At 42.6% G+C, this 27,360-nt stretch overlaps 2 protein-coding genes across 9 annotated transcripts in view; one reads left to right on the plus strand and one right to left on the minus strand.

Moving 5' to 3' along the window:
- Positions 1–1,297: 1,297 nt before the first annotated feature.
- Positions 1,298–14,698, minus strand: ggps1 (geranylgeranyl diphosphate synthase 1). Of its 6 annotated transcripts, none has more exons than XM_083988112.1 (4): positions 14,670–14,698; positions 11,976–12,073; positions 10,928–10,998; positions 1,298–3,030 (listed from the first exon to the last, which is right to left on the minus strand). In XM_083988112.1, the coding sequence occupies exons 2-4, from the start codon at positions 12,046–12,048 to the stop codon at positions 2,227–2,229; spliced, it is 948 nt and encodes a 315-aa protein (XP_083844238.1). In that variant the 5' UTR covers positions 12,049–12,073; positions 14,670–14,698; the 3' UTR covers positions 1,298–2,226. The 6 variants fall into 6 exon arrangements, with proteins under 6 accessions (XP_083844238.1, XP_083844237.1, XP_083844234.1 ...); XM_083988111.1 differs by lacking the exon at positions 14,670–14,698 and adding an exon at positions 14,467–14,568 and having other exon boundaries at positions 11,976–12,068; XM_083988108.1 differs by lacking the exon at positions 14,670–14,698 and adding an exon at positions 14,239–14,532 and having other exon boundaries at positions 11,976–12,068.
- Positions 14,699–14,962: 264 nt separating this feature from the next.
- The window catches only part of arid4b (AT-rich interaction domain 4B), a 43,410-nt gene continuing 31,012 nt past the window's right edge, over positions 14,963–27,360 (plus strand). For all 3 annotated transcript variants that reach the window (XM_083988601.1, XM_083988603.1, XM_083988602.1), the window contains exons 1-3: positions 14,963–15,174; positions 17,601–17,649; positions 26,959–27,069. In XM_083988601.1, the coding sequence (XP_083844727.1) occupies positions 17,644–17,649; positions 26,959–27,069 (117 nt within the window). In that variant the 5' untranslated portion in view covers positions 14,963–15,174; positions 17,601–17,643. The remainder of the gene's footprint in view (positions 15,175–17,600; positions 17,650–26,958; positions 27,070–27,360) is intronic.

Here is a 27,360-nt window from a genome sequence, read left to right on the forward strand (position 1 = left end):
AGAGTGACGCTTCTGATCAGCAGCATCACAGAAATCAGTGAAGGTGTGTAAACACACACGTCTACTTCCATTCACAGCAATTTTTGTTGATGCCACGAGAATATTTATGAAATATCCACTGGAGTGCTACCAAGAAACACAAATGTGTAAAGCGCAGCCCAGCGATAAATAATCCAAAGCTTGCAGAGGATGAGGGAGACAGTGAGTGAGCCATGTCGCTCTTCACACAAAAGCTATTCTGTTTTGCTCTCAAACAGAACTCAGACACTGTGGGTGGAGAAAATCAATCTAGTCAACCTAGAGAGTGGGAGAGAAGAAATGAGAACCGTGAGAGGCTTTGATTATTGTGATGGACTTAAGTCAGCTCTGCAAAAGCCACTTCATACGTCTCTCGCTGTTTATCAAATCACAAATGCATTTGCATCGCATTTCCCTTGCACTTGTGGCTGCTTAGATGGAAAATTAGTAAAGGAACCGGTCCTGCAGATTTTCAAGAATTTGACATTTTGATGAATAGATGTGTTTTGAAAGGAAGCACAATTCAATCCAACAGACACACAATTAATTGAATTGCAGGCTGTCAAGAGCAGGAGCCTCAGTGAGTCAACAGGGCTGTCTGGGACAGATAGCCTCTGTCCGCAGGGCTGCGCCTCTTTTCAGCAGCTGAGGAAAAAACTCACAATGGTATTAACAGAAGCGGAAGATAATAACGGATTTAGATGACTGGTGCCCTGTATTTTAGACCAAAGTCGCTGTGAAAAACGCCATCCACATCCATAGCAACCACCCTGTGAGTATTCAGTCAAGGTTCTTCAAGACAAAACACATGGCAGGCAATTCTGTAATAACTTGCATCAGCCTCGCCTCGCCTCGCCGCCTGTGCTGATCAGAATGCAGTTGCAAAAGTATCACACACAGAGCTCTGGTGCAATAGGAGCTGATGCTTTCATATACTGTGGACAATGATGACTCAATGTTTTGTGATGGTGGAGCCGTGCGTGGATGCGTCGGGTAAATTTGGGAGCGTGAGCCTCAATAAGACACCAGAGGTCCATAGCAGGAAGATGCAAGTTACTATAGTAAAAAAAAAAAAACAAGAAAAAGAAAAGGCAGAAAAACTCACACACAAACAACTTTGTGTTAGTCACGTCTTGATTGTCAGTTACACCCATGTGCTCAGTAGATGGTGCTGCTCATCCCTGGAGAAGAGAGTCCACCCCTCCCTAAATGTTACACATGTTCATTTCAAAACAACGACAGCCACACCAGCTTTGCAACAGGCAGATGTAGAGATTTATTTCAGATGTTAGTCAAGCCCACAGGTTATCAGTAAAGGTTTTTTTTTATTCAATAACTCCCAAAAAGTTCAAAAGGGCAGCACAGCGTCCACCTCCAAATATCAAAACTGACTCAGCCAAATAACATATTGTCAACATGACGAACTGGGCTGATTCTGAACCAGATGGAAACACCGTCTGCAACAAGCCGCAGCATCAATGCAGCTTTTTGGATACAAGTGAACATAAACAACGTAAGCACTGCTTTGCATATAATACAAGCATGTTACGTAACAAGTGGACGAGTGAGTTGCAGAGGTCTCTTCTGCAGGATTGGCACTCTGGCAGCTTAATGATTAAGGATCCACAAATCACACATTGCACACTCGAGACAGACATCCACATCTTATTTTAAATAGGGACTTCAGAAATAACAGCCCTGGATAAAATAATACATTTCAATGTAGCGGCAAAACATGAAAAACAATTTGTATGCACCGTATCACACATCAAAAGGAAGGCTTTTAAGCTTTTTTGTTTTTTTTGCCATCTTGTTATTTTTCATTTTTCTGAAAACGCAAAGCTAAAACCAGAACTAATTTACATTTTCCACTCTGTTTTAATTGATTTCCTCCACTGACTGCACAGATACACCTGGATACAGAGATGTGTACTTTGTTTAAGCAACATTTGAAGGAAGCCATCCAGCACACAGAAGATAAAGGCGACGTTTGGAGCTGCTTTGCTGCATCACAGCTGCTGAACGCTGAAAGCTGTCTACCACAATTCAAGTATTCACGTTTAATGATGTATTGTGCCTCAAAGTGCTTTGTGAGAGTTACATGCAGTGTGCGTGTTATCCTTTTGAGGGAATGTGCACATCTGTACGTGTTGTGTGTAAAGCCTCGGTGTTAGTAAGAGTGTGCAGCTGGGTGAGCGGTGGATGAGGTCAGAGGTTTTGGATGGAGTGGGGCTCGGTGCTTGTCTCTGCTTTGGCCTCGGCCTTTATGTGCATTTCGCTGAGGAGTTTGATCAGGTTCTCCAGTTGAGGGTTTCCCCCCAAGCTCGTGATGAGACGGTAGGCCTCCGACTCTAGATCCCGAAGAGTCTGGCGAGTGTAGGCGAACGAGCCCGTCTTCTCCAAATAGTCCACACAGTATCGTTTGATGTCTACGTTCTCCGTGCGCTGCCTCAGGATGCTCTGCACCTGGGTGCTCTCCGGTCGCGACCATATGGCGTGAATGGTGACAAACGAGAACTTGCCTTCAGTCAGGTCCTCGCAGAAGCTTTTGTTCTCGTTGTACTCGAGACAACAGAGGTTGGCGTAGTCGTCTCGGATCTGGAAGAAGAGACCCAGTGTGTCCAGGAGGGGTTTCAGGTCCTGTTTCCAGTCGGAGAAGAGCTGCATCAGGCCCACGGCCAGGCCAAAGAGCCCGCCGGTTTTCTTCAGCACCATGTTGCGGTACTGCTCCTCGGTGGGACAGACGTAGTTGTCCCTCCAGTGAATGTCCAAGCCCTGGCCTCGGTGCAGCTCCAGCAGCTGCCGGGTAAATACCTTGACGGCCTCGGGATGCTCCAAGGTCAACATTTTCTCCAAACCCAAGAAATAAACATAGTTGGCAGAGTTGATAACGGAGGGAATACCGTAGATGCTGTGGGCCACGGGGAAGCCTCGCCGCAGCTTGGAGCTGTCCTCAATGTCATCTATGAGCAAGCTGGCGTTGTGCAGCATCTCCGTCACCTCGATGATCACCTGAACATGACACAATGACAATGACATCAATTAATAAAAAGCTTTAAAGGCTATATACTTACACTGCCAGTGATGGGACTAATGGCGCTACTTTTTTCAGTAACGAGTAGTGAAAAAAAGTTACGGTTTCTCCCGTTATTTCACCGTTACTTCACTCAAGAAGTCCCATCACAAAGTAAAATACAACCATTTAAGTGTACGTTATATACGCTTTTTTTTCAGTCCATAAACTAGTCGGAAAAAAACTGTTTATCTGGATCTAACCAACACACTCGGTATTCCTCCGCACAGAATACTGAGTGAGTTGGTTAGTTTCAGATAAACAGTTACTTGGCATCCAAGTAATTTGACATATTTGAGCATTTTATAAAAAAGAAACACAACAGTTACTTCCTGGTAATTAGTTACTTTTACAATGTAGTAATTCAGTTACTAACACAGTTACTTTTTGGAGAAAGTAACAAGAAACTATAATTAATTACCTTTTAAAAGTAACATGCCCAAATCACTGCCATGATTACCAGTACTAGAGGAAAGAAACTTACTTCCCATTGTCATTAATTAGTGAGAGAGAAGCTAACAGGTTCTCAGGAGCTCTGTGTAAATTATGCATTACAACTTGCATACAGCAGAGGGTGCCATGTCTACACGCTTGTTCCACCAGTGGCTCCTCATCAGAAACAAACCAAGCACATGCTCAGTTATGTCTGCTTTGCTCTAAAACCCGTCTGTTGTGCCAGAGAGAGAGCAACGGTGGCTTGATGAGTTCAGAGGAAATGCAGTCACATGATGCCGCAGGGCCGAGTGCACTTTCACCTCCTCTGAAGACAGAATGACGAGGGCTGAGTGAGGACTTAACCTAAACCTACCGACAGACTGCAGCAGCTTTCATACAATACGAGCTATTATCAACCATGACACACATGTGCTGTTGTGGTGAGTCATGGGTATTGTGCAAAAAAAAACATGTGGTAGAGATAGAGACTTTTCTTGCTCAACTAATGTCAGATCACTGCAGTAATCCTTCATCAGTGGAGCCCACAGCCGCTGTTTGCCATCTTAAAATCTGATAACCAAAAATGGCTTCGTCTCGGGCCCGTGTTTGACGCAAAACAGCCGGGGGCAGCCATCAGGTGTCTGCTGTCCTGGGCTGGCAGCGCGGCCCTGCTGGAGTGGCTGTGCTGATTTAAAAGACAAGTGGTGTGGCCTGGTAATGAAAGGGGCTAGGGAGCACAAAGAGAGGCTCAGTGGGTCAGGCAGATGGCCAAGGCTGGGCTGGGTTGAGCAGTTCATCCGCCAAACACAACCTTTCCCTCGGCAGGGTCCCGACACTCGCTCACCCTGCAACCTCAGTGAGGCACTCACAAGAGAAAGGGGGGCGGGGGGGTTGTTGGCTACCATGAGTACACACATAAGTGAGAAGGCGGGATATTATGTAGACAAAAACACAGTCTCTGGGTTTACAGGTTTACTGCAAAGAGACAAACAGTCACGCTTGTGAATTACAATTTCCTGCCGGGATAAGAAGAACAAGGGCACAATCAAGGCAAGATTTGAAATTCACATCAACAACACTCTCAGATCACAGCAACACCTATCAAACCCAAACACAGGCTCCGGCAGCTTTCAAGCTTTTTTTTGGACTTTGTGTCTGGCTTCTCCAAGGAATCTAATTAGTCCGCCTGTTGCTGTATAATGCTGCTGTTTAAGTGCCGAGTGCCTTCACTGCTTCGCAAGACTTCATTGATTATCACCAGAGGTTATTGACACAGAAACTCTCTCTGTTTGCCAAAGCTACAATCAGTGATCCATTAAGAATGCAGAGACTCCTTCACAACAAACGAGTGCACTGAGTCCAATATAATGAGGGGAAACAACTCTGGAACAGACAAGTCAGTTATGTACGTGTATAAGCCTGTCTCAGTTAGACGGACCAAAGGAGAGTTTAACCGCCGCACACGCACGCAAACACCAGAGTCAGGCGGGAGGACTGCTGTAGTCAGGCCAAGGGTTTAATACGTCCTCCCACGTGATCACACAGCACGCCTACTGGACTGTGTCATTCAAAACTGCTGTCTCATTCATCTCACAGAGCAGCTTCAGTGAGCAAATAAAACTAAACATGACAGATGTCCCACCACTTTTTGTAAACACTCAGGAAACCAGATCATAACCTTAATCTGGGATTTATGTTCTGGATGTGTTTTTAAAAAAAAATGTCATTTGTTGATGCCCTGTTGATGTCCTCTTTATGCTTGTCAACTGTTGTGTACTGGCCAACACTGGATGGAGCTACTACCTAATTGACTGACATTATGGGGTTTTGTAGTGGAGACAGGTCAGTTCACTGAAAACAAACACCACCTGTGCTGTCAACATAAAAAGAAAAACATTTTAGGAAACAAAATATTAATATTTAGAGGGAAAAAAACAGAGGAATCATTTCATACAACAAGGGTCGTGCATTTAACAAGTGTGTTTTCTGCTTAGACCAGGGGTCTTCAACATTTTTCAGGCAAAGGGCCGCCAAACTGATGGAGAGATGGAGCAGGGACCCCCTATTATATTGTATAAAATTGTGTTTTATATTAAACTGGACCTAGTGCCATGTATAAACAACATACCTTGTTATTGTGCGTTAAATACTAAGCTATTCAAATAATACACAGGTTCCTATATTCATGTTTTTATTTTAAACATCTACAGGTAGAGTGAGTAGTGGGGCCATCCCTCTGCCATTTATAAACGAACCTTGTTAACTGATACCAATGCCAATATCAACATTGTCTGTCAACTGCATGATTATCATGCAGACAAGCTTTTCAAATTGACGTTTTTATTTGGAACAAATGTGGATACTAAAAGAAATACTACTCAACCAAAAAAATTCCACGACCCCCGTGCAGCACCTCCGCGGACCCCCCTTAAGACCTCTGGCTTAGACCATTATGAACTAACTAATGTGACATCAGGTTCACTACAACAGCTTAACAATTTTCCTGAGGGAAATCCAATACCATACAAATGTACTGTCTAGTTTGATTCAGCCTTTACTACAATACAATCTGCTACTGTCACAACTTCTTATCTGCTCCATGTGATGCTAATCCTCCACCACTTTACAGATTTGATGGCAGGAATTTGACCTTATTACACTGTCCAGCAGTTATGAGTTGCCACACATCATATTTAATTCGCCAGCCTGCCACCCTCATCCTAGTTATTTGCCCATGGAGGCAGCTACATTATAGTCTGACTCTGCAGCAGTCACTTTACAGCCTACAAGAAGCTCTGAGCTCCAGGCAGCAGATATTCACATGAATGACACATGTTGTTAAAATAAAAGACAGAAGACAGTAAATAGAAGCTAACCTTTCCACATTGTCAGAGAGAACAAGAGGAAGACGGGCAGCTAAAGGTTGCAAGGCAACTGATGTCTACAGGGGAATTTCCCAAACCTCCACCTGCGCCGTACTACACAGCACAGTCAGGAGCACAATATGGGGCTTGATAAAAAATGCACAGCCAAATGAATGAGACAGTGTGCTACTGTCGCTGCCTCCATCTATCTGAAGGCATGGCTGTTTCCATGGCGGCGACTTCTTGGCAGCAGCGTGCTAATGATGATGAGAGGAGTGCTCTCAGTCTGCATGATGGGTTCAGCAGGAGTTTACAGAGCTGCTACGCAGAGGAGGAGAGGGGGGGCAGTTCTTTGATATGTGAGGTAGATTAAACCTCAACTACCTGCTGTACAATAACAAGGAAATTCTGTCTGAGGTGGAATTATCAGGAGAACAAAAGTAGATTTGGAAACAATCTACATATGAATGTAGGCAACAGAACGACATCAAAAACCGATCAGTCAAAACTCCAGAGTAACGCGTCGTTGTAGCCTCAAGGAGCACATGCACTCCTGAATTGAAAATGTCAGCACTTGAGTGAAGACATGCAGCTACATGTAAATGTTTAAAAAAAAGCCACTCTGAATATCAAGTCGATCCTTTTTAATTTTGCAAACTGAATTTGCTTATTTGAATACATACAACCCACAGGGGGGCGGGTTGACTGCACACTAGAAGAGAAAGTGACCAAAGCAAAGGGACTCTGAAATATTCAGGACAAAGAGAAACCTGTTGAACAGCGACCAAGACCTGACAGACACTGCACTTCACATGCTGCACTGTGAAAGTTATGTCCAGATAAATCTGTGAATCTTCATCAGTGGATAGGTCACTACTATGAAGTCACTACAATGCTAATGCAATCATGTAAGAAAAGGTCAGTGGTAAGTGTCCTGTTCAATAACACCAATAAGTCTTGAACCGTTCACTTAAAATGAATATGGCTGAGAAAATGCAGTAAATTCATTCACCCTGTCCCTGTTATCTGTATAGGGGCTTCAATGTGTCTATTACCATGTAGTCAGGCAGGCAGCCTCCAAGAATATATTACACCATGGTAATAAGATGAGTGGAGGTGTAGATCAGGTGAATCATACTAATCAGGAACGCAGGAAGCTGAGAAAGCAGTAGTCCCTCACTGGAGATTAATGTGCGTGCAGTATAGCTTCAATACAAAATAAATAACCCCTGAATGCTTTCAAATGTTTCCTTGTCACTACAATTCCTCTGGTCCTGCTGGAATATAGTGTATAGTAAGACCATTAACTAACATCACCCGTTTCATTTTAATGCATGAAGTAAAACTGATTTTAAAAGCCACATATTGTATTAAAGGGATAGTTCACCCAAAATTCAAATTTCACTCATAAAGAGGACATCAACAGTGACATGCAGTGCTGCACGGAGCCCCGCTGTAACTCAGAGAAGGCACGAAGGACTCTGAAACTTCTCCCAGCCCTTAGTCGACATGAGGGTGAGTAGATAATGAGTGAAATTTGAATTTTCGGTGAACTATCCCTTTAAGCAAGATTTCCTCATCTTTAAAAAAAAATGTGTTATAAGTTCCTATATACCATTAGCATCAAAGCGTTCACAGCAAATGCACACAGCCATTATTCAGAGACCACAAATATATCCTCATATATGTGGCTCAATCAGATCGTTAAATAAAACACCAGATAAGTGTAAAATAAGACCTATAGACATCCCAATATCATAAAAAAGTCTATTATCGACTAAGAGGATCCATGATGTACTAATATATACTGTGACTATGGCACAAAATAACACAGAGCTTTAAAGACTTGGTATCAAACTGAACATAGTTTTTAATGACACCTGAATTCAGTTCTTTAACTTGCTTCAACTCCTTCCAGAAACACAACACCCCTGTCTCTCACCAGAAACTTATTTTAACAGAGACTAGGCTATACCTTATACAAGCAGATTTATTTGCACTGATGGGAGTATTGGCAGAGTCTATTGAAATAGATTCTTGTCCTTGACGTGGAAAAGGTAAATATTTAAAAGGAGAAAAAGCACCAAAGCAGGACATAGAAATTGATGACAATGAAGAATGTAGTGGATTACAGTTTTTCTCAATTGCTAAAACACTAAACCCTATTGTCTGAACCAAATTCTCAGTTGCTTGAACCCACTGATTGAATCAGTCACTCTTTTGGCAAAACCATCAGCACTTTTCACCTGTTTAGACACATCTTGCCAACACATTTTCATTGTGATGCACCTGTGTTGCATAATGCTGAGCACAGGTGGCAAAAGTCAAACACAACTAAAGCACAAGTTTCATCGGTTGAACACAACAACTCAAAATTGATCACACTTGTGTCCAATGATGTGAGGGAACATTGCCTACTATATAAGCCAGTTCAGGATGAAGTCCTGTGGTCTGACCAGGAACGGAGAAATTATGCTGTGGCTGAGTAATGCACTTCTCATTTGTATATTTTTGTACTTTATTTTTACGTAGGTTTACTGTATACAAGTGCTAAATGCACAAGATTTCTATTTTGCAACATGCATTTATGAAGGGAGAGGAGGAGGAGAGGAGGAGGAGAAGATGAGAGACGACAGGGTGAAGGAAGAGAGGATGAGGGAAAGAGGGATGAACTGGGAAGAAAAAAGAAGGAGGAAGGAAAAGGTGATGAAATGGATGTGGGGAGGGAGGGAGGAGGGTGAAGGAAAGGGAAGGAGAGAAGTGCTAAATGCACAGGTTTTTTGTTTTGCAACATGCATTTAGCCTAGAGTGAACAATAAACATGTATTTCTACAGCTTCATGTCCTGAGCGTTGTGTTTTCTATTTTTCTAGGTAGTGTTTAGTGACTGCTCAGTAGTGTTTTTAATTTTGATTGACTCGGGGCACGATTTGACAACATAGTTCAGTTTTGGGCACAGATTGAACTGTTTTGAGGTGAAAGTTTGGTTTTGCAAGAAGAGTCTGAGGTTTTGTGAATGTAGCTTGAAAATTGGGGTTTGTGTTCACAGTTTAGGGAAAAGGAGAGCAGCTTTCGAGAAATGTGTCTTAGCAATCGAGAAAAACTGTAATTAAAGCCATACACACTGTAGCAGCAATATGTATTTATAGTGAGATTAGTTCATCTTCTCATTTATCTTTCTGCACCTGTTGTCGGGCAGATTCCTACACAAAACAATACAGTAATTATTCACATGTATGATCCTGTCTACAACTCGCTGTAAATGTAAGTGGGAATCCTATAATGTTTTTATCAAAATGTATAGTTACTGTATCAGATTTTTTTTTAAAACAACCTTTTTAGCCTTATCTTTTAAATTACTGAAAACTTAATAATAATAATTAATAATAATCTGACTTTACTGTGGCTCTGTTGTATAGTTCTTAGTTTTATTTTATTGTAGCCAATGACTGCATTGTCTGAGAGCACTGTTTTAACTTTCCCATTGTTTTACTTTGTTTTAACATAATCTTAAGAAATAGTCTTAATGATGTCAAATAAAATTATTATTCATGTGCAACATCCTTGAAATGAAATAGAAGATATAAGCTACCCTGTCAGAAAGGGCCTTTTCAAAACTGAGAATAAATAACAATAGAGTGTTCTGAATAGATCCACAGTGGGCAGGACGTCATCACTGTGATGCTTTGAATAACCACAAAACTAATGCTTTAGGATTTAAAAATACAAAATGCATTAGTGGCTCAATTAGTGACTTTTTTGTCAATATAAAAAGACAAGCATTTTGACATTTCATTCAGTCTGAGGCTGCAATTTTATGTAAATTGATCCCTATTCTTATTCCAGTTTAATAGGTAGCCTACTCCGTGTGCTGTTCTGGAGGTGGGGACAGCATCATTAAAATGGTGAAATACTGAAAAAACGCCACAACAGAAGAGGACCTGATCTGACACAGCTACACATCACTTCAACAAAACTCCTGAACCCCAAAACTTCTGATGTGCCGGCGTGTTCTCTAACAGCCACTCACAGAGCAACACCAGAGCTTTTTTAATCACTTACAATCATTTCTAAAAATTGTTTATCTTTTGACAGGATTTAAAGGAAATGGCACCACTAATGTTTGCAAACCCACATTGAATTACCGTCTAACAGCCCCCGAAGCACCAATTACACATAACTGCAAGTAAATTCAATGTTTGAAATCATCAGTAGAAAAGATGCATTTTTATACATTGTAAATGAAACAAAGATAGAAAAGGCGACATTTCTGTTGAACTTGCTATTCCACCTTTTTCATTCATTTGATTTGATCCTCAGCCACAGTGATGAATCATGGATGCTCTGAGCTAATACACTCAAGTTTTACATTTACATTCATAGGAACAACTCATACTGACAAAACAGCCTGGCTAAATTACAAAATAAATTGCCTGCTTGGGGTGAGCATGGAATCATTTCACCTTGCTGTGCCCATCTGCAACAATAAACGCTGGACGGCTCTGAGTGTTAGAGGCTTGAAATGGCAGATTTCTCACCTGCAGTTTGTCCTCTGGAACATTGAGCCAGTGGTTAAACGCCTGAGAGAGTTTTGTCCTCACCTGCTTTCCTGAGGGGAGAGTGGAAAGCAAAAGCTCAATCATTTTAATAATCACAGACATACGTACTGTAATATGCAAATGAAAGGGGAAACGATATTCTGCAATTGAATTGCATCCTCCACAGCAACGATAGTTGCAATATAAAAATCAATTCTGGCCTAAAGACATGGGTCATCCTGTGTAAACATTACAGAGGAAAGTAAAAGTATCGCTTAAGCATGACAAAAACAGATTTAAGATCCTGGATGAATGACTAAAATACCTGTTGTAAGACTTTAAAATGATCATGTTTTATGAGCCTGAATGGCACAACTACAGAGCTACAGAGGAAACATTATCACACTCCATGGACTTGTCCTATTTACCCAAATGAAATTGTGCTTTCAGGTCAGTCACTCTTCCACTGACAAAGGGTGACCAGTCAGAACTGAGTAAACAAATAAAGATGGTATCCTGACAGCAGTAAAAAAAAATACTGGGATGTTAAACAAGCTGATTGTTGGCTATTAAAATTCCTTTCTACATATTAAATGTAATAATTCTATTTGTATTATTATTATCAGGTTTAGTGATGTTGAAACTACTACAGTTTTTATGGTGAAATGTTAAAATGAAAACCATACAACTTCAACCCTGACAACATAATATCTTTAACATAGTGAAACCTTATGCTGCTGTCAAAATACAGATTTAAGATCAAAGCTCTACTTTAGTCGGTTGTCATGACTGGAGTTGAGAAACAAAGTGTATTTTAGTTAAACACAGAACTACATGTTACAAATGATGCACTGAATTAACTTTCATTTCAAGCTCTTTAATTTCTCAGTATTATGTCTACATTACAGAGCTTTATCATTTTAGTAATTACATCATGTCATTCCACCATGACGTGGTCTGACTAACAGGGACTCAGCAACATGGATTTTGATGATCTCTCAGTTTCATATCTGTATGTCTTCACCTCTTCCTGCTCTCAAAGACTCACCTGGAAGTTGCAACAAGTACTTGTAAGGCTCCAGCAGAATTCGCTCACTGGCTGCCTCTGAGTCGCCCTCCATGGCTTCAAATTTACACAAATCTATACTGGACGACAAGGAACACAAAAAGTGTTGTTCGTCAGGGTGTGTACATCCTGTGTTTTCTAACCTCAATAACTAAATGTGTTTTTTTTTTGTTTTTTTTAATCACTTTTTTAATTCACATGGGGCAACAGACCATTTCATAGATAGTGTAAAACCATAATGGTAGCCTATATCAGTTTCAACTTTCAAGCACCTGAAAGTTCAATGTGGGAATGAGGCAATAATACCACATGACATAATTTCTGTTCTGTTTGTCATTTAATTGTGGGAAATGTAAAATGCAAAAAAAAACTATTAAAAGAGCCAATTTAAAGTTCCTCTGCTACCAAAGATGGTTTTAAAAGGGTAAGAGTCAGCATCCATGTTGCATCTTCGAGGTGTGTGGTTTGTTTATATTCTCATCAAAAAAATGACAACCCCACCACCTAAAGTAATAAATCAGATCATGTATCACCTACAATTTCACCTCAAATGAGATTACAGCTGACTCACTGAACTCATGTAGCCAGTCATCACTATGGCCTGTTATAAATAGTGGTAATACCATTATTCTCTGATGTTAAAAGGTTTGGTACAAAATTAAGAAAAATAAAATCAGCAGTGTGTAATTCTAATTATTGCTGCACGTGGTGTGTTCATGTTACGCTCCTTGTGTCTGTTACTTGGCAGGTCCACACATAAAGCTGGTCTTTAACAGATTGGGGGACGTAGTGTTGCAGAGTTGTTAAAGACGACAACAGTGTGTGAACATCACAAGAACAATGTCAGACTCGAAGGCCAGCTCAGTGTAACTGACATCAGATATAAAATGCTACTACACACTTTGCAGCATTATAGACAAAATGTGCCCTCTTTGTGATTGTCCTTTAAATAACCATGTAATTGGGACAGAGGAAATGTGTGTATAAGGCTTTACATTAATGAGGCTCGATCATAACCTGGTGCACGATTGGACCACATACGGTCAATGTGTGAATTCGAAAATTGTTGTCGAACTGCTGTAAACAACTGACATCATTGTGTCATATTTGCACTCCGCCTACTGTCAGCTGGATATCCATTTGATTCTCTACACTCATTCTCTGCACTCACAGTACATCTGAGGCCAACTCACAATAAAACTGTTCTCTTTAATGTGTTTTTCTGTTTTTGTTGTCAAACAACAATGAAACAGTGACTGAAACTCACTGCACTGAAACTACTTATTAACTTCCAGGCCATTTGTGTCTCACAGCCTCTGTCGGGATTAGAAACTGCTGCTCCACCTCTCTAGCACTCACAGACTAGACACAAAAGAGGGCATTATTGGCAACTCTCTTCTATGCCTCCAAGATTTGCCCAAAGAGTTGTTAGACATGTTGATTGTTTTTTTTTTTTAAACACACAAAACAAACAAATCGTGTATCTTGTGTACTGGGTGCCTAATGCATGTGCAGAGCAATGAATGCTTGTGCATGATGACACATTAATCAAATGACAGTCACATTACCAGTGAATCACAGCCAACCGTCACCCATTACAAGGTTTGGTTGTCTATGGGAAGTGGTAGTTAATGACCGTAATGTCCACAATGACTTGACAAAGACTATCAGCCCAATAAATCCAGCAAACTGATAAATATGCCTATCAAACTTAACTTATGCTATGTTGTATGCATGCATGTCATTAAACTATCACACTGCCATGACGATTCCTTGAGTTAGTGTTAAGAGACATTGATCCTTGTTAGGAAGTTGTTGAGTCATCCTTGCTTTCAAAAGCCATATAACCAACAGAGCCCTGCATTTGCACACTGGCAGTTTGGTGTGTAATATAAATCTACTTAGAAAAGGAAATACAGTGTAAAAACACATCCCTATTTCTCAGTTCAATCACCTACATGTACACTTTGAAAAGCTATTACCCCAAGAACTAAAACACAACTACACTGCATACAAAACTGGGCGGGACAAGTTTTTGAAGAGTGAAGCTTCAAGTTTTCGAACGTCATGACTCGTGTGGACAATGTGCATCCCTTCCAGTGTAGCCCTAGACGACAATATAGATGAAGTTTGATTTAAGCTGACCCAAATTATGACACACAGATAATAAAGTTTTAAAAAATCACAAGGCTTGTAATGTGACAAGCTGCCAGTTTCCTTCCTCTCCTTCCTTAACTCCACCCACCTTTGCCGCGGTGTGTCGGTCCTGCGCTCCAGTTAGCCAGGCTGCTACTAAGCTAACATTCGCAGGCTAACAAAAACGCGCTTGTAAACCGCCGTGGACCATTTTTCTTCCTCTCTTTATCAAAATATCAACTCCCACTAAAACGCTAGTTCACCGCGGCGCGCGATATTACTGTGATAACTACACTTTCACATAATTTTTAGGTCCTCGTATAAATGGCCAACTCACCGGATGCTATGCTAGGCTACAACGGTTTCAGCCGTTGACTGTACGGACACTTTTCAGCTCAGGCTAGTTTTGATGAGGCGCATATATATATGCTTCAGTTTCATGACAGAGCAGGCGCAGAGGAGGTGGGGAATCTAACATGGGTGCCTCGGACGCTGTGTGTTGCAGATATATGCCATCACAGCCCGGTAAGGTCTCCCTACCTGTCTGGGAAACGGGAAACACACACGGCTCCGAGTTGTCGGTTCAGTCTGTGAAACATATCAAACACACCCTTGTGTCACACAGCTAGGGGGTTGTAGTTTTTTCTCTCGGTATTGTGACAACCACCCAGTAAGATTACTTCGTACACTTCACCCATAGATATTTTACTCACATGTCAGCCAATCACATAGGACGAAGATGTTGCTCTTGCTCTGTGCCAGCCAATGGGAGAGCGCGCCTTCGCGAGGGGCGGGGCTTCTCGGGCCGTCAATCATTCTGAGGAGGCGGGGAGAGGATCACAGAAAGAGCTAGGCTACAGAGGAGCTACTCAACAAGACAAACAGCAGCGCTCTGCGAAAACCACTTTTACCCATCCGCATCCAACATCAACCGGGGGCTAACGGACGACGTTAAAACCTGTCAGATTTCTCACATAAATGTTCCTATGGATTACTAATACACTTTCGTCGAAAAACAGAAGTGTTTCTCAACTTGACAGCATAGGTAAGCCTGCTTTTGTTCGGCAAAGCCATCGCTATTTTGAACATTTTTTCACTAGCTTGCTTCCCTGCTGCTACCAAGCCAACCTTGACGTTAGCTAACTTGTTAACTAAAGCTGTGGTGTGTTTAGGAGGATTTAGTGAAATGAATGAATTAGTCGGGTGGGCAGCAAAAAAAAAGCAGACGACCGAGAATAGGGAGAAAACTTGGTCAGCTCGATAACAAAGTTATGCTGTAGCCAGCCAAATTAAGCTGATGAGCACAGTGGAAGGTTATGCTACTCCTGGGCTGAATAGTTTGCAGCCTGCTGGACGAGCACCGGGGTGTTGTGTTGTTGAGCGGAGGACTCCTCCGAGAGGTGGTCGTCGAGCAGCGCCTGTCATGGTGCTCCCTAATAGCCATCAAAAGTGATATTACACGCAACCATTGGCGACCTGTGCATACACGGCTTGACATCGCTGCGGGATGTGATTTGTCGAGCAAGGACTAATCGGTGTAGTTTCAATCACAGGTAAACTGCATTGTCAGGCTTTTCTTTTGTGCCACCACCACCAGTATGACTAGCTCCTCTCTCGGTTGACTTGTCCAGTGTAACGTTAGTGTAGGCTGGAGCAGATGGGCCACCTTGTGCCAAGGAACTCACCCCGTTTGATCAGTTGTGGCATTGTAACCAGATGCGAGGTGGACTATTTTTCCCTCTGCTGGAGATGACTTGTGTTATTCACTGTGTTGTGCGTGCGTGACCAGTATTTTGCACATTTCCGTAACAGGCATCACCCCTCTCCCCTCCCTCCCTCCCTCCCTCGATGATGAACTGGCTGAGCAGGAATCATAACTGAGGATGTTTAAATGGACTCAGTGCTTTAGTTAACCGCGGTGTCAGGCTTTAGCACCGGAGGAAAGACGTCCGAGGCTCGGGCTGTTTTGTGTGCATTATTGTTCCGTGGTGGTTGTGGTCAGTCACTCACTTGCAGCGGCTGGTCTGGCAAAATTGTCTGGGGCGGATGACATTGTATCCTCCGCGATCATTCGCTGCGACTAAAAAGAGCCACAAATGAGGGCTGCGACCTTGGCTAATCGTATAACAATAAAACCTTGTAGACATTAATGCGATGTCGCTGCGTTACAGGTCTTCATCTCAAGCTTGACCTTGTTGCGAACCGCTCCGTCGACTTGTTTCTTTGTCAAGAGGCGAAACCTCACTCAGCGTTATTACTCAGTGAACAGTCAGCGAAATGCCAGCCCAGTCGATGAAGAGAAACATTTTGTGTAGGAAGAAAGTGACTTTCAGTGTGGGGCTGCTGCTGCTGCTGCACGACTCGATTTCTCACTTGGTTCAACTTAACGCTGTTACCACGCCACGGCTTTGATGTGCCATTCCTGTAAAGGTCTGCCTGCCTGCCTCGGTGTCTGTGCTGTCTGCCCCATTAGCTGTGTTTATTATCGCTCTGTTTTCTGCTGTCGAGTGCAGGACTCTCCGCAGAGAGCAGCGCACCGAGACAAGGGAGAGAAGAGAAGCGAAAACGAAATTGAACAGTGTCGGAGCAGTTTTCCTGTAAAAAGAAAAAAAGGGGAAGGGAAACAACAAGGGCAGAACAAAAAAACAAAACAAGAGCTTAGTCTCCGACAGGGAAATGGCTCTTACAGGGGCAGGTGAATTGTGACCACCGTTCCCGCAATTTCCAGTGTTTGTCCGCTCGAGTGTTTCTCCTTAGCCGACTGTCAGCTACAGAAATGGCGTCATCCTCTGCTGTAGTGTTGCTATAGTCAGTGCAGTGCAGACAGCAGGCACACCACGCTGCCGTAGCTACTATACTGAACCGGGCCCCGTGTGGGGTTTTTACAGGGGTCTAGCACACTTCACCCTGCTCAACTGCTACATTACCCGTGCATTTGTTTAGCCCGAGAGAGGAAGTCGTCTCCCTCCGGCCAGCGACTAGTTACTTTGTGTTTGCTCGCCCTCCGTAGCCACAAGCCAAGTCTGGCTGCTGAGTCTGACTGACTGACTACAGTACTCTGACTGGGCATTACATAAACGGCTTTGAGAGGCTCTGCGATGAGAGTGATCAGCCTGCCACGGGTTACTTTACATCAGCAATGTTGTTGGGAATGTGGCTCGAAAAGCTCGAGCACACATACCATTAGCCCTTTGTAATAGTTTGTGATCGTTTAAGTAAATGGTCGTTAAACTTTTCTTAAATCGGGGAAGCTGCAGCTGTGGAGGAAACCCGCAATCCTTGAAATCTCATCATGTGTGTGTGTGTTTTTTTTAATGCAAAGTAAAGAGTGCATCTGCCGCCCAGCCTTTTTCACAGCATCCAGCAGTGTAGCAGAAGTGATGTCATCATAACATAAACGTGTTTTGTTGTGGCAGACTGAAGTTGGCACTGTCTGTGATGCCTAACAGCTTCTTCAACCTCTGTTTTCAGCCTCTGCTTCGTTACACTGGTCACCTAGAGGACTCATTGAGAGATGAAGGTATGTTCATTCATTTTTTTTCCCGTCTTGCATGTGTTTCAAAGCCACGGGAAACTCAGTCACTCCTCCTCTGCTGTTGCTGCTGTTGCATCTGCATTTCCAGTCTTAGCTCATTTCCATCTAACCCCTGTATAAACACGCCTCATCCTGACAAATCAAACATAAATGTTGAATGTAATATCAATAATTTACATGCAGGGGTTCATCCTTTTGTTCTCATGAATAAGGCTAATGTGAACTTGTACTAAATGTCAATTTTGATCCGTTCAAACACAGGGAGGCAAGTGTCTTGGACATAAGCCAAAGTAATAGGTTCATTTCTTAAGCATGATATTGAGTTTCCAGTGCCTTTGATGTATTTGCGGACCCTGTTTGAGAACTGTAATTTTCATGTAATGCTTTTTAGTTTATTCTGTGTTATTGAATCATATGCTGTGGACACGCTGGACATGTTATATGTACCGTATATAAAATGTGACTTAAATTGCCTGCTTTCATACAGAGCATCTAGCATGGTATAAGTGTGGTTTATTGTAATGTATAAATGAGAAGCAACACTTACAAAAGGTTCAAAAGCCATTGCGCAGATCTATAGACCCATTCAATTTGTAAAAGTCACAGCTATCATATTTCTTGGGACATAGGCTGTGATGCAAGCTGTTTATTCATTTTTCCTAGTTTCATTGGATCATAGTGTAACTGTTGCTGTTCCTGCAGGCTGTTGTGTCTTGATTTGTTGCCGTATAAGCCGCACATAGAGTATTTACTTTGTAAAGTTGTTTGACTTTTGAATTAATTGGTGTGACACACAGAAGTTGAGACAGGAGTGTGTATTTTCAGTCACATTTTTATTTGGCACCCAGCACATGCAGTTTAACAGGATCCTGGGGGAAAGAATAAAGCCAGTAGAAGATGTGAGGTTGTTTGATGGGCTTTGTGAGGGGAGAGTTGGTGTTGGACAAATTAAAAGCTGCTTTGGTAATGATTTGTAGTCTGTCACCTTTTCTCTAATGGCGTTATACTTACTGTGGTTAATCAAACTATACCACTGCCCATTAGTAGACATGCTAGCAGTCTTCTAAAGTACCCAATTAAACAGTGCAACATTACACCTCATCAGATCATGTGATGTGAAAATAGCTGCCGACCTTTTTGTTTGTTAAGTTGACTACATTATAGATTAGGTGTGAACCAAATAGGATGAGGAAATCTGTTACAAAGCATTACATTTTCTCTATTTGCTCTACTAGTAATGCTGACTTGGAGCTGCAGGATGATTTGTGGTTATGTAATAAATAGTTTCTTCCATGGGAAGGCAATGGCATTCTTATCATCATGGCTAGAAATGTATTTCAATGAACAGCATCCATAGCACAGACGATATAGCAACACATAAGGTTAGCAGATGTCTCCTAATTCACACCTTAGGCCGGCTTCGCTTCTTTCATTTCCTACAAGTGTCTACTTGAATGAAGCTTAATATATGAAAATTCATTTAATAGTTCCTGTTAGTGCCCATGACCCTTTAGCAGTTATTATTCTCTCCAGATGGATCACAGTAACCTTATATTAGATGATTATTATGCCTGCATTTGCTTATCCACAGAACCGCTGACAGGGGTGAAGCATTCATTGATGTTTGCAGTTAGATGTTGTAGCATTTGTTGTTTTCCTGCAGCTCTGAGTCGCCGGGCTCCACTGATGCTTGAGGGGCGCTCACTCACTTTACAACCCCTACTATAGGAGCATCTGCTCAATGTCTGAAACTGTTAATCGTTCTGTAACTAGGACAGCTTTTCATTATGTTCACTTAGCATTTCATGTCTCTTTTGCTCAAGGTCCACAGTTTGTTTTTTTTAATCATCAATTGTATTTGTGTTTATGATATATAGATAAAACACTACTTGACACCATAAAAGTGGACTATCATGTTGATCTTTTGATATGAGATAAATCATCAAAAAAACATTTTTTTGAAAATGTCATGTCAATGCTCTCCATGCTGAAATAAAGCTCTGACTTGAACAGAGGTGATTGAAGCACACAAGTGTTGTGCTTTGTCCATGACTTTGGCAACCCAGACAAGATTTAATTAAAGCCTCTCAACTCAAAACCAGCAGTTCAAGCCCATAATAAATATTCTACCAATTCAGATTCAAGTAGTGTCATGATCTCCATGGCATCCATTTATTCCATCCATTCATAAATAACGCAATGATCAAGTCCATGAGCATGCAGTGTGTGCTAAGAACGGCACTTCCAATAAATATCTAAAATATAACCATACACAATAACAACAACCAGGATTCTGACATACTATAAATAGAGGGTTGACAAACTAAAGGAATACTCAACATAAAATGTCTCAATAAGGTGTTGGCTCACCACCAGAGCTGCTTGAATGCTTGAATCAATGCACCTTGGCATTGATTCTCCGAGTCTCTGAACTCTACTGGAGAGATGAGCACAATTCCTTGAAAAGAGATCCTCTGATTTGGTGTTGGATTCGTTCCCATGGAACCATTCAGCGACCCCTCGTGATGTTTCCCTCTAAGGGAACAATCGGACCCAAACCATGCCAGCAAAATGCCTCCGTGGCATAACAGAGCCACTGGGTCCCCTCGCTGTAGGGGTCAAGCATTCAGGCCTGTACTATTCACTTGGTGTACGCCACACATCGCCAACTTGTGGTGAACATGGTGAAGGATGACTCATCCAACCATATCACTTTTTTTCTCCCCACATCTCTGTAGAAAAGAGTCTTTGTATATTACACCCCTCTCAAAAGTGCATGCATCTTTTGTAATTGGGGGTTTGTGCGTCGTAAACCTACCATAATATCCTCCTTCTCTACGTAATTGTCAACAGACTATTCTTGCTGACTCGGCTTGATCACGTCCTGCATTGACATTTTCAGTCACCCGAGGTAGAGCTGCTGCGTCTGTTTCCCCCCCCCCCCCCCCCCGACCTATCACACTAATGCACAAGCATCGCCGTCCTAAAATGAGGAACATCAACCACAATTTCCGTCCTCATTGTGTGTGACGTCTTCCTCGTGGATCTGAATAGAGATGTCACTTCATAGTCAGTGTTCCTATTGAAACACTGGCCACCTGAGCTGAGCTGTCTGTGTGGCCGAGGCTGCTGCCATCTGTGCCCCAACAATGAACCCACTTTCAAAGTCACTTAGATCTTTTCCTCTTTTCCTTTCCTCTTGATACAGAATCAGAATGATCTGTGCCCGCTCAGCACTTCTATACCTGCCACAGAGCATGATGGGATGTTAACTACCTAATTGTAGCGCGCAGTGCACCTGGCTGTGTGGAAGCTGCATATATTATGTTTCTCTCTCCACTTGTTTTTTTCAAGTTTCCTCTGTGTCACCCATCTTATGTGACTACAGTACATTGTGTTGTAGTTAAATTAAAAGTGCGTGGTGCGCCATAGATTTTACCTATAAAGTTATGTTGACTTGTCATCAGGACATTAGTCAGCCTGTAAAAACAGTTGTATGATATCATCTGTGGCCTCAGAGGAGGAATAACCATGATGATGTCATCAGAGGTGTCTTTGTTTTGGGCTTGAGACTTTAAAGTGGTGAGTTACAGTTTGCCGCTGTGAGTTTGAGATTATCAGGATCATCACCAAAAATGCAAATTTTCTTACACTTTGGTGATGTGTTCAGGAGTTAGTGATACTACAGGGGGAGAGGATTTGTTGCATTGCCCTAAATTCTGGGGACTAAGTGTGTAAACAAAAGGTGTTAAGATGTTTTTTTCCCCCTCCAGTTTAAAGCTGCCATGGCATTGCCAAGGCAACTCCTACTGAAGCACCAGTCACTGGAATTGTGGTGACTCTGGTTTGGACAAAGAGGTGATTCACAGCAGGATTATTGTACATGTGAGCCAGGCAGGGAGGGAGCTTAATTCTTTCCTGCATGCCTCTTGCATGTTCCTTTGTTTGGCCTACAAGCCTATTCATTACAGCACAATATAATGGTCAGAAACGGTTGTTTTATAATATTTATGCTGCCAATGTCTGAATGTTGCTTTTTTTTTTTTTTTTTTTTAAAGGTCCAGCTTTATTTTCTTATGCAGACTAAAGTAACTCTCTTGACAAATACAATATTACATGGAAATCTAACACTAGATTAGATTTTTTTTTTTAAATTGAGACTTGAAACTGTAAATGCTTTCCACCAACCTAACCTAGTAAAACTGCTTATATATGAAAATTTCATAACATCTTCTGACACTGTTGTATAACTACAGACACCAACATGCAATAGTCACGGCATGGGTCATTTCAGCTTCAAGAAGGCTGGTTTAAACTCCAGGTAATGACACCAGTAAAACAAGAAACACAGATCCTTCTTTAAAACAGAAGGAGTCAGAGTGTGTGAGGTGAACAGAGACTGTGATCTCAGCAGCAAGGTGTAAGTAGGGAGCTTTGCCTGTAGTTCCAGTTGTTAGTCTTATCTGCTTTTACATCATCTCTGCATCATCTCTGCGTTATGCTAATTATTAGTTATTAGCAACAGTGGAAGAAGTTGTCAGAAGCTGTAAAGTAGCAGTGCTACAGTAAAAAGGCAGTCCTTTATTCCAAAAGTACCATTAGTCCTGGAAGCAAAAGTACTCATTATGCAGAGTAAATCTTTGCAGGTGTTATTTTTTCACATTTTTATATGATTTCTTATTATAGACACATTAAGATACAAGCAGCATTTTAAGTACATGCAGAACTCGTTGCTATGCAGGAGTTTTATCAATGATAGTGTGCCATTATATAAAGTGATCACATAAGTCATAAGTGCCTGCACACTCAAGGTCCACCCACACAGGGTTTTCACTCATGCAGCCGATAATCCTTTTCCCAGTTCATTGTGGGCGTGTACTAAATGTGCTTGATTGACATCTCCCTCACCATCTTTTCATGATGTTGTTCTTGTCAGATCAGGATTTTTTTTTTTTAGCAGTGCACAGACTTGTTCAAAATCGTGTAATTCCCCACATAGCTACACCAATCTCACACCTTAACACATGTGTGAGGAGGATCACTTGGAAATGACCATATAAAACACTTGCAGGCTGTGAACGCACATCAGACTCATCCTGACAACACCGTTACTATCGGATGACCGTGACCATTTTTAGGGCAGAGTTTACCAAGCATGAACTTTGTGACATGTGAATCCACTGTAGCCGGTGGCGCTGGAAAAAACCCCCACCATTGAATGTGACTTTGTGACAATCACATTTCATTGCAGTCAGTGAGAGGTAGAAAAAAATCTATTGCAAGTGTAAAACGGCCTGCAGGCTGTTGAGCAAATGACCAGCGATTCTTTCAACTCCTCCTCGATGACAGATTATAAAATGAGGCCATACACCATAGTGAATTACAATCCACGGTTTACACATAGCACAACACAACGGTGCCATCAGTGCTTTTTTTTGTCCTGCAGCTTTAACCTTTCGATAGCTGCCAGAAAATGCCTTTTTTTAACTGAGCTTTGGAATAAAAAATGCTATAGTCACTCAGGCTGTCCAAGAAATGCTCTCTAAGCAGCAGCTTATTTTCAACTAGCGCTCTGTGGAGTTTGGCTGTTCAATTTTTCATGACCTGCGAGTCTTTGTCGAACAGAAACGGATCTCAGTCTGCTGTTGCCAGTGTCACTCCAGTATGTTTTGTTTTTTGGTAAAGCTGGAATGATTTCAAAGCCGCGAATGAATGTGGCAGCCCTCGCCTGTTTTTGTTCCTCGGACTAGAAAGGCTTAAATACTGAGTAGGCTTTGGATCACTTGTAATCAGCGAGGTGCTAGTACTGTTTAAATTGTCTGTGTGATTTAACAGCCAGGACAGACACACTTTATGGCCAACAAACCTGCTGTGCCATCAGCTCTGGCACTTGTTTTAGTCGCTTCCTTTGGAGGAGAGGGCGAAGGGGGGGGAAACAACCTTTATAGCACTGAATAAATTCCAGTGATATCTCAGTCGGTAGCTGTGCATGTTAGTAGATCATCTTTTAAATACCATGCATGCCTTTTTTCTGGCTGTCAGGTGTGATCATTAAATCCCAAGTCAAGCTGCAGTTTTTGTCGGACAGTTTAGGTTTGTTTCTTTCCATGCCAAGCTGCAGGTGTGTTTTGTCACCTTGTGCCAAGTCACATTTGTATGTGTTTAATCAAGCACGTGGGCCTGGAGAGTATTTTCCACATCACTGGCATGAGGTGAATAGCCAGAAAAGCTGGTCATGATTGTATTACTCCTATTACCATTTCACTGACTTAAGCAATAAGCGTGCAGTAGCGGAGTCGGCACCTGAGGCCTCTGATAAATATCACTTTGCTCTTTTTTTATGACACAGTCGTAGGTGAGAGCAGCTCTTGTTAGGCGCATGCCGTTAGTTGGAGTTGGTGGAGAGGATGTTGCGCGTCCCACAGGCTCAGGAATTCCAGCTCTGTGAGCTTAGTCATCTTGATTGGTTGAATTTTTTTTCGAGTGGGGTGGGGGGGAAACATTGTGTGTCGTTCAGTGTCGGCAGCAGCTATGAAAATAAAAAAGAAGTAGCCGATGTTTTGCTGCAGACAGCTGTAGGCGAAGAAAACGGCAGCCCGATCCAAAGAATGGAATCTTCTTTCATAGTTTCAGCTGAATGCGGGGAGGCGGGGCGTCACCAGTGGAAACAACAATCCCTCCTCTATTTGTGTTGGCATGTGAGCGTGACAAATGTAAATCTGGCCACAGTAGTGAGTTATCACCCCTGCCTTGTTAAGTTGGCGAGGTTTTGGCAGCCACAGCTGTCAAGATAACCCAAGCTGCCCTTTCCTAACTCCTGTGCCTCCTCTTCAGCAACAAGAAGCGAACAGGCTCAGAGCGGGGGAGGTGGGGAGGTAGAGGGGGGGCGAGGACCGGTATGAAAGAGGAGCCGGAGCAGCGGTTTACACAGTGACCGTCCAGCTTTGTGTCGCAGCCGCGGCTGCCAAGAGCGCTGGGTAGCCGGTGGAAATGGCCGCTGCCTCATGTAAACCTGGTGTTGGCGAGGGCTGCCAGCGCCGAGGCCAGACTACACTAACCACTAATGAGGTGTTTATCTGAGAGGTAGGGAGGCTGAAGTGCGCTGGACTCTGCTCCTGAGTCCCATCTGTCAGGGCCCCGGTAACGTTGGAGATGATGAGGCACTCGGCCCTGGCCCCGCAGCAACAAGCTCATGGTTTCTCTCAACACAGACCATGCAATTTGTTTGTTAACAAACACATTTGTACACTTTGTGTATTTGCGGCCAGTTTGATTTGGTTTTTTTTGATGGATTATTGTTTGCACAGCAGCGCACAGAGCTCCACATCAGCAGGAGTTAAATGTACAAAGACTTTTCACAGCACTAGATAAAATGTGAACAATGTGAAACACTACTTTAAAGAAAACAGAGCATCCTAACAGCTCTTTTTTCCACAGAGCTGGGCTGGATTACAGTTGGCAGGAGGAAACCATACTTATTTTTAGTCCTGAGCTCTGTATCTGCTTCTACTTTTTTGATACGAGTCGAGTCGGAGGATCCTAGCTGCACAGCAGCCAGACTCTGGACCGGTCGGCCTGCATTAGGATTTGGCAGACAGATGATGTAGCAGTCGTCATCTTCCCATCACATGATCTTCTCTGTCCACGTTTCAAAATGAAGTATCATCAGATTATTTAGCGTGTGCATCACGCTTTATTTGTCTCTCAGATCAGATTAATGAGGCATATAAAAGCCTTATGTTTCTAATCACATTGCCATTACTCCAATTTATCAGGAAGGGCAACATTTTGCTCCCACATGTGCAGTTAATTTAGTGTTACAGTATGTACATTAAGAGAGAGAGTTAGAGTGAACACCTTCAAAATCAAATCAAGGCAAATAAGCTGGTTTTCTTTTTTTTTCTCCTTTTCCTCACCGTTTGCTTTCGCTGATACACTCCATCAACGTGGAGCTCCTCTATAAAACTGTTGGCTGCTGTTTATAGTTTTTTTTCTTCTTGCCACTTAAGGGTTCGCTCATGAGCAGTAAAACATTAGAAACAGTCTTCAAGTGTTTACACGGAAGCAGTAGGTCATGTTTGACAGCTGGCGTACCCCCTGGGTTACAATGAGTGGAGGATCTGACTGGGATAAGGAGTACTGAAGCTGATACAACCAGATACAGAGAGGGAGGAGGGGGTGGGGGGGCTGCTGCTTTTGGGTGAACAGATTTGTTAAACCTGCAAACGGTTAAAACACGTCTCAACATTCGCACATGTGAACTTTTTTCAGTTCTTCAAGCGGTTGGGTCATGGCATAAGTATGTGCCACGGCGGCCGACCGACAGCAGCTGGTGTCAGTGATTAGTTCCTCCTCACTGATCTGAGTGCTGCTAAACGCTGGTGTAGTGTTGAGCTGGGATTGCAACCTGTACACTCTCTGCCCTCCTTGTGGGAATAGCGAGCAGATGCCGGTCCTAAGATTTATGATTTGTAAAATAAACATTGCAGAGTTGACATATTTGAAGTCAGCTGCGTGCATGCAATGCATTGCTACACTTCATTCATCCATTCATTCAGAAAGTTCAACGCTAAGAAGTTGCGGTGTAGCACTTGAGAGTGAGGAGCTGATGTTTTACTCGACCAACACTTGTGTTCAAACCCGCAGCCAGACGTCTGGGGCCAAGTGCACACATGACATATTGCAGCTGGTCTTGATGTGTCCTGTCAGCAGGAAGCGTGTGGCCCACTTTGGCTCTTATTCTAGAAACACGTCTAAATATATACCCACTGTTAAGATTAGGCCTTTTTTCTCCAGCCGCGGCCAAAAAAACTCTCGGCAAAAATTCATCTCTGCAACTACACGAACCTCAAACATGGTCTGCCCTCACCCACACACTGAAAGTCTGTTTTCTCTGTGTACCCTAACCCTCTGCAAATCTGTTCGTAGGGAGTAGGTGGGAGGGGGGGCTAGTTTGATAAACATCCAATGATGACACAAGATGGTGCTATGTGTTTCGGATAGCTTCTTCTTTGTAGTCATCAAAGCAGTAGTGAAGTGGCCTTTTTGTTTGCTCCCTCAGAGGCTTGTTTTCCAATACCCAGAGCAGATGGTATGTGTTTTCCATGGATGAATCACTGAGCCGGGTGGGTTTTTGCGTAGCCGGCCCTAGACGATGTGAAGCTTGTATGCGTGTCCTCCTACCTTGGCTACGAGAATACACCTGTCTCTGCAAGCTATATATACATATATATTTATATTTTAAAAAAAGGCTTTGAACTCACTGTTTTTTTTCTTCTTCTTAAACTTCCCTAGACTCTGGAGGAGCCCCCCTACTTGACGGTAGGGACTGATGTGAGTGCCAAGTACCGAGGGGCTTTCTGCGAGGCCAAGATTAAGACTGCCAAGAGGCTAGTCAAGGCCAAGGTAAGTCACAATTCAAAGTGCTCATGATCCAAAATTAAAAATGTATTATCTGTGTTATATGTGAGGTGATGTGCAGCAGGGCCAGGGGCTCTTGTCTTTGTTTGATCACAGCTGAGCTTGGATCGGAAATGGACTGATTTAAAATACACTGTCCAAAACATTCCTGTAGAGGCCGGGTTATTGGGATGATATCAGAATTATTTTAACATGTGCTTTTGAATTATTTTATTGTCTCTGGTGTTTAAAAAAAATCCAGCTGTTTCCTTCACACGCTGCAGCTCTGCCAACAGG

This window comes from Trachurus trachurus, assembly GCF_905171665.1.
Source record: "Trachurus trachurus genome assembly, chromosome: 15".
In the NCBI taxonomy this organism is placed as follows: Eukaryota; Metazoa; Chordata; class Actinopteri; order Carangiformes; family Carangidae; genus Trachurus; species Trachurus trachurus.

Coding starts and splice junctions, on each gene's coding strand:
- ggps1 (XM_083988112.1), bottom strand. CDS start 12,048: ATGGAGGGCGACTCAGAGGCAGCCAGTGAGCGAATTCTGCTGGAGCCT. Junction 10,999..11,975: donor GTACTTGTTGCAACTTCCAG/GTGAGTCTTTGA, acceptor CTCTCCCCTCAG/GAAAGCAGGTGAGGACAAAA. Junction 3,031..10,927: donor TTCCAGAGGACAAACTGCAG/GTGAGAAATCTG, acceptor TGTCATGTTCAG/GTGATCATCGAGGTGACGGA.